This window comes from Pelodiscus sinensis, chromosome 1 (assembly GCF_049634645.1).
Source record: "Pelodiscus sinensis isolate JC-2024 chromosome 1, ASM4963464v1, whole genome shotgun sequence".
NCBI classification, from domain to species: Eukaryota; Metazoa; Chordata; order Testudines; family Trionychidae; genus Pelodiscus; species Pelodiscus sinensis.
Genome location: NC_134711.1, coordinates 192,946,605 through 192,966,208, shown reverse-complemented (window position 1 = coordinate 192,966,208; position 19,604 = coordinate 192,946,605). Strand labels below are relative to the sequence as shown.

The 19,604-nt window shown below is 43.2% G+C and overlaps 1 protein-coding gene across 4 annotated transcripts in view; it reads left to right on the top strand.

Annotated features, from left to right (window-relative positions):
• The window catches only part of KDM6A (lysine demethylase 6A), a 299,506-nt gene that overhangs the window by 218,723 nt on the left and 61,179 nt on the right, over nucleotides 1–19,604 (top strand). For 2 of the 4 annotated variants that reach the window (XM_075912767.1, XM_075912747.1), the window contains exons 13-17: nucleotides 349–483; nucleotides 947–1,102; nucleotides 1,738–1,833; nucleotides 10,516–10,620; nucleotides 11,272–11,667. In XM_075912767.1, the coding sequence (XP_075768882.1) occupies nucleotides 349–483; nucleotides 947–1,102; nucleotides 1,738–1,833; nucleotides 10,516–10,620; nucleotides 11,272–11,667 (888 nt within the window). The remainder of the gene's footprint in view (nucleotides 1–348; nucleotides 484–946; nucleotides 1,103–1,737; nucleotides 1,834–10,515; nucleotides 10,621–11,271; nucleotides 11,668–19,604) is intronic. The other 2 variants (XM_075912756.1, XM_075912776.1) reach the window with 1 other exon arrangement.

Below are 19,604 nucleotides of genomic sequence, written 5' to 3'. Positions count from 1 at the left end.
TGATGCATATTGATTTACTTCACTTTTTTCTATGTACTGTCTACATTTTTAAGTTGTCATAGCATTTAGAGAGAGAGCACACACACACACTATCTTTCACTCTTGTTTGCAATTTCAGAAGAAAAGAGTTATGAGACCTCTGATACCAGAGCTCAACTTTATTCTGATTCTCACAAAGGTTTATATTCTGGTTACCCTCTTTATACTTAGCACTTTTCTAAAACCCCAGACTTTAAATCTATTCTCTCTTTAAGACGTAATTAGCTACAGCATTTAGGAAGATTTCGTGGACTTTCTCTTAATAAAATAGGCTTGTGTTAAATTTGCTTTTTACATAATTTTTCCTAGGCTCAGTTGTGTAACCTTCCACAAGGTAGTCTACAGAATAAAACTAAATTACTTCCTAGTATTGAGGAGGCATGGAGCCTACCAATCCCCGCAGAGCTTACCTCCAGGCAGGGTGCCATGAACACAGCACAGCAGGTGAGAAGTTGGGTTATATTGTGCAGGTGCCCAGCTTTAAGGGTTCTTTACAATCTGTAGTAGTCAAGCTTATTTTACTGAGTGCAGGGCTAGCTTTCATTAATAAAAAGCCTTTGGTTTATTTGCAAAGGGATTTAGATCAAGAAAAGACTCCCTATAATGTGGGAGAAATATGGGGGTACCAATTTAGAACCTTTGTGGATTTTCATGAGTTTGAGAGATTTCATCTTAAGTAGAAATGCTACAGTGATTTTTTTTGTTTTGTTTTTGTTTTAAAAAAAGAATCCCAAGAAAGGTACACATTTCTCCAATGATGACCGTATGGAAACTGATTTTCAGTAACGAAGTCAGCTTTAATATAGCCTCACAGCCCTTTTAAAATATGCAGCTCATGAAAGTGTGTAGCTTAATTGAAAGAATTAAGAATATATGGAACCATATTTTTGTCTTCCTTCTGTGATAGGCTTGTAAACCTCATCATCCAAATACTGAACCTGTACTAGGCCTCACTCAAACACCAATTTCACAGCAATCCTTGCCACTACATATGATTCCTTCTAGCCAAGTAGATGACCTGTCCAGTCCTGCCAAGAGGAAAAGAACATCTAGTCCAACAAAGGTATACATCCTGATGAACTAAGCCCAAGACAAAATTATATAAAAATATTCAAAATTGTGCAGTGTACACAGCACTTGTATTATGTTGTAGTCCTTCGGTTACCAAGCTGGGGAATGTTTTAGAAGTTTGTGTTGAGGTTAGTGCATTTTTCAGCAGTGTCTATACTGTAATTAGGTGATTACAATGGAGTGAGAACACAAATGCAATATATATTTGTGACACTATCTATAGAAGTAATTATCCCAACTTCAGAATATATAGTATTGTACTAGAAAAGGAAATGACCACATTGACCTGTCTATTGCCTTTTCCTATATTTAAAATTTAGGATGTTGTATCTTTCTCAAGAGGTAGTTCACTGTTGATAACAGTACACCTTTAAGTTAACCACTTAATTTGATTTGGTTCCCTCTTATTATGGTATTAGATTAATTTAATATCATTTACTTTTCTCTCATTCTTTTGATGCTATATAGGTTGAAGCAAAATAAACTGTAGTATATTTTTAGAATACTTTTTATATGCTATGTTGTTCTTAAACCTGTGATTAGTCCTTTAATCAAAAACTTATTGTATAGAATTATTAAACTAATACTACTTATTTTAATAGTCATATATTTTAATGTTTCTCTTAGAATATTTCAGATGCTTGGAGCAGTGGCCATACAGTGTCACATCCTCCAGTACAGCAACAAGTTCATTCTTGGTGCTTGACACCACAGAAGTTACAGGTAAGTGTGTTAAAGAAAACCCCAACCAGTTTTGAAATTTTTTTTCTTCCCAGAAGTATATGAAATGGACTCATAGAAACTCTTCAGATGTAAACTTCTGAATCAAATGTGAAATATTCAGTATACTTTTCTGTAATGCTTACTGTTGATACAAGTTCTTTTCATAAAGATACAGCTTCCCTGTGGTCTGTGAGAAATTGAGCTTAAAAAAGAAAAATGAATTAACCCTGAATTCCAGTTTAGTGACATGACACAAGTTAAATATTTTATTTACATAAACACCCTAATAAATTAAAGATAAAAGTAACTACTTTTCTTGTTATAATATTATAAGTTAATATGTGGTATAGTCATACCGTTGAATGTCAGATAAATAATACCTCTTACTCACTGTGCTGCTTAAAATTAACAAAGTACAACTACTTTAATCCTCCCAATAGCCAGTGAGATCACATATGTCTTCATTTGACAGACTGGTAAATTGATAAGTGAAGGACTGAAAATGTTTGCACAAATTATCACCAGTAATGGAGAGAGTTTAAATTCAACTTGCATTTCAGATCATGTAGCTTCTACAGTTGAAGTACTAGACTTTTTGATACCTTGACTCAAACCTACTTTGTTTTGTAACAGTAGCCTTCACTTCTTCAGGTCATTGTTATAAATTCCAGTGTTCCACTCCAAGCTTCCACGCTATCAAAAGAATGCACATATGGGCAGAATTCTTTTGCCTTATATATCACAAATAGTGACTAAATGCAAGGACACTAGTAAAAAATTACTGCTCTAAGGAGGGGCAATAAATCCTGAAATTATGGTATAGTGACCAAAGGCAGTGAGAGTTATGAATAATTGAGAAATATTTTTACTACTGAATGACAGTCCCTTAGTTATTGCCTCCGTAGCCATTCAGTATTTTTATTATACTTCTTGATTTTTCCCACCTATTTTTCTCCTGCCTTTGTGCAGCTTTATCACTCACTTCTCTCTGCTTTTTTCCATCTCTACTTCTTTCTCTTTTAGGCCTCATCTCACTAGCATTTTGTCTTTTTTCGCTTTGTTTTCTCCTGTTTAAGGGAAAGTATCATTAATTTCTTTACTCTGGAATAAAGCAGTGGTTCTCAAACTGTGGGTCAGGATCCCAAAATGAGTCACAACTCCATTGTAATGGTGTCACCAGGGCCATTATAAAACTTGCTGGACCCCAGGACTGAAGCCCAAGGTCCACCCCCACGTGGGGCAATAGGGCTCTGGCTGCAGTCCTCTCTCCCCTCACCTGGAGCATCAGCACTCAAGCGGATCCTCTCCCAAGGAGTCATAGAATCATAGAATACTAGGACTGGAAGGGACCTCGAGAGGTCATCGAATCCAGTCCCCTGCCCACATGGCAGGATCAGATACTGTCTAGACCATCCCTGATAGACATTTATCTAATCTACTCTTAAATATCTCCAGAGATGGGGAGTCCTATAGTAACTTTATTATCAGAAGCAGGATTGTGCTGAAATGAAGTTTGACAACCCATGGAATAAAGGATTTGTCAACATTCATTTAATATTGTTTCATTATCCATGAATGACAGAGCCAGAAACGAGTTATGATGGTCATCTCAAATGAAAGTGAATAAAACCTTCATTCCATATCTGTCTTTCCAAGTATATAATTCAGTTTACAGAGAAAGCATTTTCGAAATGTCTTTGTTTAAAAAAAAATTATTGGCTTTTTTTTACATCCTTCTGCCTATAAAGCTAGTTTCCCATAGTACCACAAGCTCAGCTGTGCGTGAAGGGGGGGGGGGGGGAAATGTAAGAAATACTTTTGAAGTAAAACAACTAAAATGTGTTCTGCTTCTAAAATAGCTTTGCTTCTAAGGTTTACAGTATTGGACAGGGAAGATCTCTGATATTGTGTATGGTGAAAAGCTTTCATTGTGATCCTTAATGTACAGAAGATATCAGACAATAAACCTGATAGTTAGAAGTCCAGGAATTCATTCTTGTGCTCATTAGAACAGTTTTGGGGAAGTGGAAGGTGAGGAAGCATTTCTCTACTTGTTGGGGGATTTTATTCTTTTTAAAAATAGTGACAGTTTGAAACAGCTATGATGTTCAGGAGTGTACTTAGTCAAAATAGAAATAATCGCATTGGTCTCTGAATATTTGCATTGTAATTGCAAAAAAGCTAAAGCACGATACAATAGTTAAACAGAATCATATTCTACTGATACAGCTACAAAAGGATGCAAATGAAAAATCTGTAAACTTGATTACTAACCTATTACATATAGTCAAAAGAATACAATAGTGCAGCAGCAGGAAACCTGTGATGTGAGGGCCACGTGCAGCCAATTTTGTTCACAATTGCCCATGAGTAGGTTGCCAGATTCTGCTAGCTTTCTTTCACATAGTTTGTTTTTTTCCTACCAGTATTACTAAAATGACATGCGCGTAAAGCCAGGGCACGTGAAGTGAGATGTGTGCTGATCATACACAACATTGATTGTGAGAGCCAGGTGCTCCCTGTGCATCCAATCAAAGCACTGCTTTGGTTCAGTTAGCAAATGTATCCTGTCTCAGGAGACCATCTTGGTTAGGACAATCTTGCAGCCCACTGAGATGGACAGCCACTAATGCAGCCCACTCACTAGCCTAGATTACCCATCTCTGCAATAGTGAATCATCTAGTCATTGACTTACCTTTTTAACTTTAGCTTCTTGTTTGGAATAGGTGAGATAATAAAATGCGTAATAGCTCAGAACTTAAGAGCAATTAAACAAAATAGTGTCCAAAATGTTAGGTTCCCCTCTGAATTATTGTATGCATATACATTCCATTGTAGGTGTATGCACCCGGTACGCTGCAGTCAGTCTTCTGCCAGCAGTAATAGCAGGCAGTGTATGGGTCCCTTCTACACACTAAACCAACAATCTAAAAGGGAGTCGTGTGCACCTCCCGTTCAGTTCCTCCTTACAACCCATAGCTCCCTATTGCTCTTCAACATTGGTTAGTCAATCTTTAGAAAAAAAGAATTTCTCTTATTTGAATGTAATTATAGTTAGTTTTATTGTTAGTATAGTTTAGTTGTGTAATTTGTTCTTGGATTCTAGGGTTTTACAGATTAACATTCTGTAATCCAGACTTCCCTAGTCTGGCATCATCAGGAGCATTGCCAAACTAGGGCAGGTGGAGCATGTGACTGCTGGGAAGAGCATGGAACCCCTCCTCCTGGGCTCTAGCAGACCTGTGGGGCAGAAGCGGAGCCCTGGTTGGCAGCCATGCCGAAGGGGAAGGAAGGGAAATGGAGCCCTTCCTGCATGGCAATAGAGCAATGGTGCAGCCAAGAGGAAGAGTGGAAACCCTAGTGCATTGTCCTCTCCAGTCTGGCAAATATCCTGGTCCAGGATCTGTTGGATCCCAAGGGTGCTGGACCAGGGAGGTACTATGCTAGGTATTTTTGCATTCAAACAACATGCTATAATGGCAAGGTAATGTTCCCTTAGAGATAGTCACGAGGTGTCTAATTTGCTTATGTACTGGACATGTGAGGAAAAGATGTCCTCTTTATACCTCCTTTCTGATGAGGCTGAAGAAGCAGAAGTATTTCTGCCCTCATGCAAGTCTCATGTACAGCTCATCCATAAGGAAAGTCTTCACAAATGCCCTAGTTTCCAAAGCCAAATCAACGCTGCTCCTTTTCCTTTCCATCACTCTCCTTGATGCATCATCTTTGTTCTGTGAGACTGACATATTGTCCAAATCTTCATGCCACAAGAAATCTGATAAAATGTTCTTGAGTGCTAAGTCAAAGTCTGGTCTCAGGCATCATTTGAGGAAACACCATTGACTCAAGCTCCAAACAGGGCTGTTGAGATCAGTGCCTTCACCATTGCCAGACAGATCCTTGATGCTGGCACCATAGGATCTACTATTCCCAGCAATGGCAATGGAATACTTGCCTCTGATTTTGGTGCTATAAGCACTGCAGGCCGCCTTTTGAGGTGAAGGATCTTTTGTGTATCCTTCAGCTGGGTTTTCCTTTACAACATTGTCTGGCATAAATCACATTAAACTTATCCAGGTTGGCACTGTCAGCATCATACACTACTACAACACCAGCACATCTTCTATCATCATCCATGCAGTCTTCAATGCTGGCTCTGCTAGCATAGTTATGGTTGGCGCACCTTTCTAGCTTCCAGCCACCTCAACCTCTTCCACTGGCTTTGTCAGATGAATTGTTGATATTGATATCTTTAGCGCAGCACCATGTATAGCTAGTGCTGAGAGTGCCAGCCATGTCTACTGGAATTGCTTCTCTATCACTAAAGAGAGTGATATCTCTGTCTCTCAGAATCTGACCATGATAGATCTGTACCTCTGCTAGGTCTACATAGAGGTCATGCTCTAGGGACATCTGGACCATAAAGCAAGATCATGATTCATACCATGATGCACCTGCATGCTGTGAATTGTACAGACACTGGAATACTCCTGTTGGCTTTATTGGGTGTTTTCAGCTGCTCCAAGAGCATCTAGGACCCCTTTAGGGACTCAGTCTAAGAGAATGTTTCCTTCTCCAATATCAGTGGCTACCTATGGAAGATCCTCCTTCAGTCTCAACCTTCTCCTTGATGGAGCTACCGAAGAACCTTTTAACATGGACATCATGGACATCATCTCCTTTTAACATGGACATCAATTTCAGGGTTTGCAGACAAATTCCCTGAGGAACAGTTCTTGGCCATAGTTTCCAAAGGTCACTTTATTTCCCCAGATATCTGTCCAAGCACCTGCCAACACATCTAATGCTGTTCCACTTCTATACAGAATAGCAAACCGACCTCTTGAAGGATCCAAACTTTTAAAAAAAAGTGGCTAATGCTATGTGTGCATTGAAAGATTCCCATTCAATGCTTCGTTTGCTGTGTATCTGCCTTCCAGTTTTTAAAAAATGGCTAAAACCTCACACAAGGTGGTCAGGGTGCAGTTAAAGAGCATTCTGCCAGCTAGGATTTCGGAATGTTGCTAGATGGAGATCTGAGCCTGTCTGTAGTTATTTGGAATAAGCTGCAGCAGGCCTTTTTCATCTTCAGAACAGTCATTTCGAACACCAATCATATCTCCCATTTCACCATTTTGAATGTTCCTATCTCTGTTTTACAGTGCTTGAACAGAGATTACATCAGACATGTGGAAGCTCAGATCAATAAAGGAGAGGCATGTCATCAAGTTCATCTCCCACCTTTTCAATCACTTTTCAGGGTCCCATTTTACAAAACTTTTACTTCAGGAAGGTAGTCTCTTTTGGAATTAAATTCAGGATTCTTACTGTCATATCTGTTATCCTTTCTTCAGAAAGTAGACACTGGCTTACAGCATGCTTGCTTTCATGTGGCAAGACGCCTAGCCCACAAAAAGTATCTTTGATTCATGCCAGACAAGCCTTCCCAGTACACTTCTAGCCTTCAGTCTGTGTTCAGCTTTAGGGGTTCATTAGGTAGGCCTGGCCCATCTGTACAGTGTAGGTATTACAAATATTTCCCTACCTAGACAATAGGTTAGTTGGGGAAATGTTACAAGGTGACTTCCAAACCAACATTCTTTTCATCAGACATCTGTTTCCTTCTCTAGTCCTAAAACTGAATGTTGACAAAATGACACATTGATTGAATGAATACGTTTAAAAGGAGCAGGTCTCTGTCATAACTGCCATGGTTTAGCTCTCAAAGAAAAGGTTTCTGTCCATAGTGTGTTTGAAATCCTGAAGTCCAATCCAAAGGCAGCAGTCCGTGTCTAGAACTATTGAGGCACATAACCTAATACACATATGTGACTCGACATAATGCACCTTAGATGTCTACGGGCCTGGCTTCATTCATGAATCATCTGCGCGGATGTTCGCTGGCCAAGTTTATATTTATACCTTCGTGAGCACTTTGATTTGGTAGGGCCCTCAAAATGTATGCAGCCACGAGTGATTGGGGTGAACCATCTGAGCGAAATTCAGGGTCAGGTGCTTAGGATACCTCAAGTGGTGTCACTCCGTATGAATGTTAGTTTCATCAGGCTTGTGAGATGTTCATTACCGCCATTGATTGGTCTGGTGTTTTAAGTTCTTATCAACACCATCATTGTTGTGTTTCATGTGAACAGATGGGGAAGGCAAGGTCGTCTTTTCTATAAAGAACTTTTATAGATCATGAATGGTCAGTAAAATGGGACATTCTGTAGCCCATCTTTCATCAGTGGGGACACCTGATAATAGAACTCTTTGCCTGAACAAGAAATGCAAGAGGTTCTGTTCCAGGGCATGTCCAGCATGGATTCCATCACAAATATTTCTTTGGTCACACCATTTTCTATAAACATCCCCTCAAGTCCCTCTGAATCCAAGGGTGATCAGAAAACTAAAAGGAGACAAGGCAACCTTGATCTTCCTAGCACTTGGCCAAGGCAGTATTGGTACATGGACCTAAGTTGATTCAGCCACATAGCTGGCTAAACTAGTCAAGAATCTTTGGAGTCAAAACCAAGGCAGGTCACTTAACCTAAACCTAAAAGTTTGATATCACACATCCTGGATGATCTTGGCTTGTGCAGTGAGGAGTCTGCTCTGGAGATGTTGAGACCATTCTTTGAGTAGCAGGCAGGATTGAAGAGGTTTTCAAACTGGACAGAATCTTGTACCTTATAAGCAGGGCTTGACAAGTGGCAGCGAGCCCTGCTCGCCAGCCGCGTGGTTTGGCATGCCGCACATGCGCTGATCGCGCTGCAGCACCATGCTGGGCTAAAATCTACTTGCCACGGGCAAGTAGATTGCCCTAATTGTTGAGCCCTGCTTATAAGAACAGTCATACTGGGTCAGACCAAAGATCCATCTAGCCCAGTATCCTGTCTGTAGACAGTGGCCAATACCGGATGCCCCAGAGGGAGGGATCACAACAGGTAATCCTCACGTGATCTCTTCCCTGTCTCCCACTTCCAGAGCAACAAAGGCTAGGGACACCATTCTTACCCATCCTGTCTAATAGCCATTAATGGACCTAACCTCCATGAATCTATCTAGCTCTTTTTTGAACCCTGTTAAAGTTCTAGCCTTCACCATATCCTCTGGCAAGGAGTTCCACAGGTTAACTGTGTGCTGAGTAAAGAAAAACTTCCTTTTGTTTGTTTTAAACCTGCTGCCTATTAATTTCATCTCCAATGTTATCACCAAATAATACAGAGATTATGCATGTGCTATTACTTGCTGGACCTAAGTTAGTGAAATTGTGTCTGCAGCACACCAACCAGTAGATGGGGTTTTCTATCTTTTCTCATTCCTTAGTATCAAGATGTTTAAAGTGATATATTCACATGCACAATACTTTTACAGGGTACCTCTGAAGACAGACCTTGTCTGTCACTGTTCAAAGTTAAAATCCCCCCCAAGACAATAGCTATCACTTTCATAGTCCACTGTACACAAGGGAGTGATATGGCCAGCATCACAATTGGATCATTACTTTTTCAGGTACTGAATTGAGTAACTTAGTTTGATGGGTTCCCTCTTCCAACCTGTGGCACAACATCTCTGCCACTCCTATAAATGTAAACAGCATTGTTAGTAGCATTTACCTTTGCAAGGGGGTTGTCAGAGTAACAGGCACTATAGCTGACCTTTTTAACTACAATCCTGAAAGTGGAGTGTTTCAAGTTTGGCATCACTCCTTTATGTGTAAAGTTTCTGAAATGTCTTTTCTGTTCCTGTAAGCTGCTGAACACATAGTATTCATATTTTAACTCTTAAGAAAATCCATAGATATTGCATTATAAAGAATGAATAGCTACCATAGTTAGATTATTATTATTAAATAATAATAATAATAAGTATGAGACAATAAGGTGGATGTTGAAAAGAAATACCTCAAAACATACAGAGGGTAAAACAAGAGCCACAATTCCCAACCAGATGACCTGTATAGTAACTGTCCTACTTTATGCTCAACATTTCAATATAGATGTATGTGCACCCACTGCTCTCGAGTCTGACACTTTTGCCAGTAATATTAGCAGTTGGCACATGGGACTTGGTTATTTCTTTGCACTGATCTGAAGGTATCGAGGGGAGTGGCCACTACTTCCCTCCAAGTTGCACCAATGTCAGTTTAATACCTAAAGAAGAAGAGAAGGTGGGAGGGTTGTGGATTGTGTTTTACAGCATATACTGAGATAATCAAGTATTTTTCAGTTTAAGTAAATAAGAGATGTTTATAGAAAGGGGTTTGGTCCTCTTAGGAGCCTTTTATCTATATTTTCTCAGTTTCAGAGGGTACATCTACATTTGTACCCTCTTTCAAGAGGGACGCAAATGAGGACATTCAAAATTGCAAATGAAGCTGTGATTTAAATATCCCGCACTGCATTTGCATATTTGCGTTATGGTGCTATTTCGAAATAACAATTTCAAAATAGTACCATAACGTGAATATGCAAATGAAGCACGGAATATTCAAATCCCGACTTCATTTATAATTTTGAATGTCTTCATTTGCATCCCTCTCTCAAAAGAGCGTGCAAGTGTAGACATACGCAGAGGCATTACTTGTGTTGGCCATGTTAAGTATTGTTATCAGGAAGCTTTTTAACCAATTGTAAGTTGAATGATTCTAAATAATGCTGCCATGGGATTTTTTCCCCCAGCACTTGGAACAGCTCCGTGCAAACAGAAATAACCTAAATCCAGCACAGAAACTTACATTGGAACAGCTGGAGAATCAATTTGTCTTGATGCAGCAACACCAGCAGGTGCGAGCAAAAATATTTTTCTAATCTTGCATCAATACAGTGTGTTTTTCTTTTTGAACCTGAATTATTATAAAATGTTCCCTTTTTACCAGTTTACATAAGATCTTCTGTTTTGTGTGACATTTCATTTACTGTGATTGATGTTTATTGGCAGAAAGCCATTTGTTCTTAGCTGTTTTTGTATTGTAGGAGACTCAGAGATGATGATTAACCAGTTTTTAAATTTGTTTTCTGGTCAGTTATTTGAATGACAAAGTTTGAGAAAAACACTAGTTAAGAAATAAGCCTTTCTAGTAGGTTGACAAAAGATCTCTCATTCTTCTCTGTTGCTCGCTTCTGTTAATTTTTCGTGTCTGACTCTAAAAAGCCTAATAGTGACTCCTATAATATATCTATATGCCTCTCCTAGCAGAATAGTCTGCCTTCAGTAATTTTGCATTAAAATTCACTCACCAATTTGTGAGCATGTCAGCTCTATCATTTACCACAAATGGGAAGGAGCTTGGTTTCTGACCTACCAAAAAAATTGAAAAAAATAACATAATTTCAACCAAACTTAATAGTAAAAATAAATTAACATTACACAGTATTTACATAGCCTCTTAATCATGTGATTAACTTTATTCTTTTGTCTTACTAATTTTTCATTAGATGAGGCAAACAGGAGTTGTACAGGTACGATCTACTGGAATTTCTAATGGGCCAACAACTGACTCATCACTGCCTACAAACTCTGTCTCTGGTCAGCAGCCTCAGGTTGCTTTAACCAGAGTGCCTAATGTTACTCAGCATGGAATCCGTCCGGCTTGCCCTGGGCAGCCTATGGCTAATGGACCCTTTCCAGCAGGCCCAGTTCCCTGCAGCACAGCAAGAACGCTGGGTAGTACAGACACTATTTTGATAGGCAATAATCACATAACAGGAAGTGGAAGTAATGGAAATGTGCCTTACCTGCAGCGAAACGCACTCTCTCTACCTCATAACCGCACAAACCTGACCAGCAGCGCAGAGGAGCCGTGGAAAAACCAACTATCTAACTCCACTCAGGTATACAATTAAGTGAACAAGTACTATCCATGTCACTTTTTGACCTCTTTCTTTTGTCAAACACATGCTTTCTGTTTTCAAAAATTGATTAAACAGATACAGGTTGTAAATTTTACAGCTTATTAATATTGCACATTATTTTTGTTAAAATATCAGCTAAATCAATTTCTTATAGAATATAAGAAATCATCATAAATCAAATGGGGCAGCTGATATGCATGTGTACAGTTATCTGTCCATTCAGAGGTGCTTTCTGAATATACAGATGACTACTTTAATCATAAAACGTGATGATTGTGTGTTTTCTTATATATTTTTACAGTAAAATTGTATTTCATGGGTGGCGGGTGCAATAGGCCAGGGGAGGGTAAGTCTCTGCAAACAGCTAAGCCACAGCCATGCCCACGCTTGGCCCTGAGGTTCTGCTCTATATCCCATTTTTCCCCGCCCCCCCCCCCACCACCCTGCTCCTCTTCCTGCCCCCTCTCTCTCTCTTCTCCCAAAGCTAGGTAGGGTTCAGGGTGACTCTGGACCTGAACCAGTCAGCAGGCCAGGTCTCTGGCTAGCTAGCAGCTTGGGACAGCTGGGACATGTGGCCATGTCTCCTGTGGTTGCAGTGAAGTGTATCAGGGCTTCTCTGGCTCCAGCACAGAAGGGGGGGCAGGCTAGGAGCAGGGGCTTGGGCAGAAGGAGCAATGTAGGGAGCTAGTTTCCCCAGATAGAGGGTTCATGCTAGGAATGTTAAATTTTATCAACTAATTGACTAGTTGATGGATTTTCCATTGATTAGTCGATAAGTGGGGAGCCGCAGCGAGGTATTAAGAGCCTACATTTAAAAGGCTGTAGCACAGCGAGGGGGGACCTGGCATGAGCTGGGACAGCTAATTCCTGGCTCACACCAGGTCCCCGCCCCCCCCCCCCCCCCGCTGCGCTTTTGATTTTTAAAATATTAAGAGCCGGTAGGCTCTTAATACTTTTAAAAACCAGAGGTGCAGTGTCTGGCCCTGGGCATAAGCTGGGAATCATTTGATTCCCAGCTCACACCCGATCCCTGCTACCCCGCTGTCTCCCCTGCCCCGTGGGTACAGTGCTGGGGGAGAACCCGTTCCCACCAGCTCCTGCTCCGCGCCCCCCTTGCTGCCTCTTACTACTTCATGGGTGGTCATGAACTAGGCATTTAAGCGACTAGTCAAATATCCAATAAGCAAAAGCTTATTGGATAGCCAACTAGTCCCTCAGTCACTTCCCCACCCCACCTGTTGCCCCTTATTGGGGGGAAAACAACTAATTGAGGGAGGAGAACTGACTAATCGAGGGACTAGTTGACTATGCGATAAGCTTTTCCTTATCGAATAGTTGACTAGTCACTTACATCCCTAGTTCATGACCACCCATGAGTAAGTTGAATGTTATAGTCATTATTGAAATTATGTTGTCATGTAATTTTAATCATTCTAAATAATTTTTATTGAAAGGCCATAAGAAAAGAGCAAAAGTACTATCTTTAAAATATAGTATTTTTAAAAGAGTCTCAATATAGAATCTATACCAGTATATCTCAGTTGCACAACAGAAAGCACGAGGAACCAAATGCATAATTATGATTTTTAAAGAATATGTTTTGGGAGACGTGGAAGAAAAACTTTTACTTGCAGACTAACGGTTCATTCAGTCTCAAACCCCCAAGACCTCCATACTGAAATATGTTAAATGTTCTCCTATAAGACTTTCCAAACATGTAATTTTGTTTTACTGGTTAGGTGGTATGACCAGTTTCAGGAATACCTGAAACTTTAGAATAGCATTGTAACATGGAAACTGCTTTCTTGTTGTTCAGCATTGTTTATCAGGGTAAGGTTTTTAATTACATGCTATGGTGAGTTACTTAATCAAAAACCAGGTAATTTTGTAGGGCAGGCTGTATTAAAACCAGGCAGCTTCAATACATACACAGTTTTACAAAATAAAATGGGAAAGTAACAGGAACATCTTGTGCATTATTGTACAGGCAACTAGTTCTGCTCTGAAGCAATTTAGCAGACTAATTGTAAAATCCTACTAGTATATTAATGTTGTAACTGGGAACAAGAGTTTCTAGGATTGTTAAAGTTCTTCTTCGAGTAGTGTCCCCGTGGGTGCTCCACTGTAGGTGAAGGGTCGCCCTGAGCCTCAGATCGGAGCTTTCTATAGCAGTTTCCCCTGTTGAGTCACGCATGCCCAGGAGGCGTCTCGAGCCCTTGCCGCCTCCTGAGGAGTGTGACTCATCCCCCTCCCTTTCAGTTCCTCTTCAACCGCCCTCGCCTGTGGACGGAGCAAACAGGAGCTCCCTGTCAGACTCTCTGACTACCTTTTTTCTCCCTAGTTTAGTTATAGTTCTTTCCCCTGATATCCAAGTTACCTTCCCTGTTTCTTTTTAAAAGAAGAAAAAGAATTTTTAGTAATAAGGGAAATACACTTACCCAACCCCCCCCTCCCCCCTCGGGGGGGCTTGAATCACCTCAGACCGGGTCTCAGAGATACCGGAGTTTTCACAGCTCTTTAACACAGAGAAGAAAGAACAGATTTAAAAAAAAAAAAAAAAGAAAGAAACCAACACAGACTGACGACAACAGCAGGAACACTAAAATAAATACAAAAAAAAAAAAAAAAAAAAGCTTAAAGAGGAGAGAACCGGACATGTCCGCCTCCTCAGGCTTTAAGAAGTGCGACCAATGCCGGGACCCTATGCCGGCTTCGGATGGTCATTCAAAATGCATTCGCTGTTTGGGGGAATCTCACTCTCCCCACAGCTGCACTCATTGTAATTCCCTCACGGCGAGAGCCAGGAAAGACCGTGAGCTCCGCCTAAGAATGATCCTATTCGAAAAAGCCTTGCAGCCCGCAGAACAGCCGGGAACGCGCCAAGAGCCTCCCCCTCTCTCCAGAACCGAGCTGAGGGGTAGAGCCTCACCATCCCGCTCCTTATCAGCCTCCTCCTCTCCTAAACATGGAGTAGAGGCACACCAGACCGGGAGGACGCCCGCCACAAAGGCTTCGGGGCGATCCTCCCACTCCGCGCCGGCATCGGGGCACGCCACTGCTGAGCGGCCCCGGGAGCGTTCAAAACAGCCGGCACGGCAAGAAAAGCCGGCGCCGAAGCAAACCGCGGTGCCGCTTCAAACAGCGGCACCGCTTTCAACTGCACAGCCTTCCGTGGCGCCGAAAGCCACAGCGATCCTTAAAGCTACGGTGCCGACTAAAACCACGGCACCGCAGCAGAGTGACCCACAGCCCAAACGCCCGGCACCACCTCCAGATAAGCAGCAGGATGCTGCACTAACGCTGCCAGGGCAAACTGACAGGCAGCCAGACGACACTGCTATGGAGCAGAGCCAGCAAGAAGCTCTCTCACACAGCAGTCTTTCTGCTCAGTGTCTGCCTTCCACATCCTACTCACCTGGGAAGTCCCTATCACGGCTATCCCCTCCCAGGTCTACACCAATCTTATCCGGCCGAGACGCTCCCCTTCTTGAGGATGATCACCACACATCTTATTCCTCGAGGCACCCATCACCTAGGCAATCTCGCTTTTATGACTACGGAGCCCCACCACAACAGAACCCATGGCACCCGTACTGGCCTTACCCACCCCCACCTTATCCGCAATGGGGACCCTGGGAACACTGGGAATCACGTGGACAATGCTCCCCAATTCACTCCACTCCATCCCGGAGAAGCTTATCTCGGCTGCAGTCCCTACCTCCAGCAACTCTTTCGGATGAGGAGGTGGACCGAATCTCTGACAATGAATCAGACACTCACTCAATAAACGTCACACATTCTGATGCTCCCGATATACAATCAGATGAAGCCGTAGTTCCATCAGATTCTGCACCAATTGACGACCTAAAACAATTCCAAGATCTATTCAAGAGGGTTGCAATAAGCCAGAATGTTTCCCTGCAGGAGGTCCAGAGGAAACAATACCAACTGCTAAAGAATCTCCATCCCACATTACATAGCAAGATTGCCCTCCCTATAGACGAGGCAATAATGGAGACCTCGGAAGACCTCTGGAAAACACCTGCATCCATTCAACCAACGAATAAAAGGATCGATAGGAAGTACTTTGTCCCATCAAAAGACAACGACTTTCTTTTCACACACCCACAACCCAACTCGTTAGTAGTGGATTCAGCGCAACAACGTGCAAAGATCCCACAATACAAGTTGGGCAACGCAGACAAGGACCACAAAAAGCTGGACTCCTTTGGCAAGAAGGTATACTCCTCTTCCACCTTACAACTCAGAATATCGAACTACTCTGCTCTTTTAGCAAATCATGACTTTGACAATTACTCAAAACTGGGAGAGCTGATACCACATCTCCCCGAGTCTAAAAGATCCATCCTGAAAACAATAGTTCATGAGGGCCATATGATCGCCCGCACTGCTCTTCAAACCGCAATGGATGTTGCTGACACCGCAGCCCGAATTACAGCTACAGCGGTAGTCATGCGTAGAACCTCTTGGCTCCAGTCATCAGGAGTTCCCCGCGATCTCCAGCCTAAAGTAGAGGATCTGCCATTCGACAAGCACAAACTATTTGCAGCCACTACGGATGAAATACTCCATAACAGCAAAAATTCCAAGTCTACACTCCGCACGTTGGGCATGTGCACGCAGCCCTATAGACGCGGACGATACACCCCATATAACTCATACAACCGATACCGATATGGGCAATATAATAGATCACAGAGGCCCTATGAAGACACTAGACCAAGGCAACGAGGTCCCAGAAGACGCCACAACCAGGCCCGCCCACCAACTACCCAACCATCTAAACAGCAAATTTGAAGATTTGGTCGAGGGCCTGCGACACCCTGCTTACGATCTAGCACTACCCCAACATGGCCATCTGTTCACCCATCGTTTGCGCCCATTCCTTCCTCAATGGGAGTCCATAACATCGGACCGCTGGGTTTTGGAAATCATTCGAGTGGGCTACACCATCCCTTTCACCTCTATCCCCCCTACCCTTCCCCCTATCCCGTCCCTCTTCAGGGACCACTCTCACGAGACCCTTCTGAAACAAGAAATCGATCGACTCCTCCTCATCGGAGCAGTAGAAAGGGTACCCCGAGAGTTCCACGGGAGAGGGTTTTACTCGAGCTATTTCTTAACCGAAAAACGAACAGGGGGCTGGAGACCTATATTGGACCTCCGCAAACTGAACAAATTTCTCAAGAAACAACATTTCAAGATGGTCACACTCTCCACAATCATTCCTGCGCTAGATCAAGGGGACTGGTTTGCAGCCCTCGACCTCCAAGATGCCTATTTCCATATAACCATCCACCCCTCCCACAGACGTTACCTGCGCTTCATGTTGGGACCAGACCACTTCCAGTACAGGGTTCTCCCCTTCGGCCTCTCATCAGCCCCGAGAGTATTTTCGAAGGTACTGGCTGTCGCGACGGCATATCTCAGACGACAAAACGTCATCATATTTCCCTATCTAGACGACTGCCTCCTAAAGGGATCCTCGTACGCCGAAACAGCCTCTATGATACAGACGACCACGACCCTCCTCAGTCGTCTAGGCCTTCTAATCAACCAAGACAAGTCAACGCTGTATCCAGTTCAAGACATAGAGTTCATTGGTGCACGCCTGGACTCAGTGACAGCCCGGGCATACCTACCTCAACAACGTTTTGCAACTATGCAAGAAATTATAAATGGGATGCTTACAGTTCCTACCACCACAGTACTTACATGCCTCAGACTAATGGGCCACATGGCTTCCACCACCTATGTAGTCCACCATGCTCGCCTGCACTTTCGATGTCTTCAACTCTGGATGGCAACTGTTTATATCCCATCACGGCACCCTCGAAACAAAACGGTTACTATCCCACCAGACGTGCTGGGATCCTTACGATGGTGGACAGTGCCAAGCAATCTCTTGACAGGGGTTCCGTTCCAACAAACCGAACCCACTATCCAAATCACCACAGATGCTTCCCTGCTAGGCTGGGGGGCACATATGAACGGCCACGAAGTTCAAGGCAGATGGTCCCCAAACGAGACACACTTACATATCAATCTCCTCGAGTTAAGGGCAGTAAGGAATGCCTGTGCACACTTTGCCTCCTCCATCGCCAATCACACAGTCCGCATCCTAACAGACAACATCTGCACAATGTTCTACATAAACAGGCAGGGTGGAGCCCGCTCCCGCTCTTTATGCGCGGAGGCTATTCGCCTGTGGAACTCGTGCATCCGCAACCAAGTCACCCTCATAGCGTCCTACTTGCCCGGGGTGAACAACATCAAAGCGGATTCACTCAGCCGAAACTTCGCTTTGAACCACGAATGGGAGTTACATACGGAGGTGGCGAACTCAATTTTCCACCAGTGGGGATGGCCATCGATAGACCTCTTTGCTTCTACCCAGAACACCAAATGTCCCCAATTCTGCTCACGTGCGGGACTTGGCAAACACTCTCTGGGAGATGCCTTCCTGATCAATTGGACAGCCTCCCTACACTACGCCTTTCCTCCCATACCGCTCATCCCCAGAGTCCTGCGCAAGATCCTGAGGGACAAAGCCCTAGTCATCCTGATTGCGCCATCATGGCCTCGACAAACCTGGTACCCATACCTTCACAGGCTAGCGGTCCAGCCCCCCTACCCGCTACCGTACCGGATAGACCTACTATCTCAGAACAACGGCAAGATACTGCACCCACAACTCAATACCCTGCATCTTCAGGCTTGGCTTCTCTCTGGTTCTCAGAGGTAGAAGATCGCTGCTCCCAGCAAGTAAAGGACATCCTCCTCCAGAGCAGGAGACAGTCTACTCGGAAAACTTACCAACAGAAATGGGCACGTTTCTGTCACTGGTGTCAGCGAGTCAAAATGGAGCCCCGTGCCTCACCATTAGATACCATTCTAGATTACATTCTGGACCTTAAAGCATCAGAACTCTCTGTCTCTTCCCTAAGAGTACACCTCTCTGCAATAGCAGCATTTCATACACCAGTAGATGGATTCTCCGTTTTCAACCACCCTATTACAAAAAGATTCCTCAAGGGACTCCAGAATGTATACCCACCACATAGGACTCCACCCCCCTTGTGGGACCTAAATCTTGTTTTGAACTACCTCACCAGACCTCCCTTTGAGCCACTGACAACAGTGCCACTTCCTTTCCTTTTTATGAAGGTCTGTTTCCTCCTAGCCATCACCTCAGTCAGGAGGGTGAGCGAACTTGGAGCGTTAATGTCAGAACCTCCTTACACAATTTTCACAAAGGATAGGGTCATACTTAGACCCCACCCCACGTTTTTGCCAAAGGTCGGTACAGAATTCCATATTAACGAACCAATCGTGTTACCTACCTTTTTCCCAAAACCGCACTCGTCGCAGACAGATGCCACTCTGCACACCCTGGACATCCGGAGGGCTCTGGCCTTCTTCCTAGAAAGAACAAAACCATTCCGTAAATCTGAAAGACTTTTTATCTCCATCGCTGAACGATCCAAAGGCACACCGATATCATCTCAACGAATCTCAAAATGGATATCTACATGCATAATTAAGTGCCACTCACTGGGCAATAGACCGCTGATATGCCCACCAAGAGCACACTCTACTCGAGCCACGGCTGCCTCCACAGCCTTTCTGAGCAATGTCCCCCTAAGAGACATTTACCGGGCAGCAACATGGTCTTCAGATCATACCTTTGCTAAACATTACGCCATTCTTCCACAACTTAAGAGTGACTCAGCAGTTGCCACGGCAGTGCTCTCCACCACTGCCAAACACTGACTCCGGCTCCCTCCAACCATATACTGGATACTGCTTTGTAGTCACCTACAGTGGAGCACCCACGGGGACACTACTCGAAGAAGAAAAGGGAGTTACTCACCTTGTGCAGTAACGACTGTTCT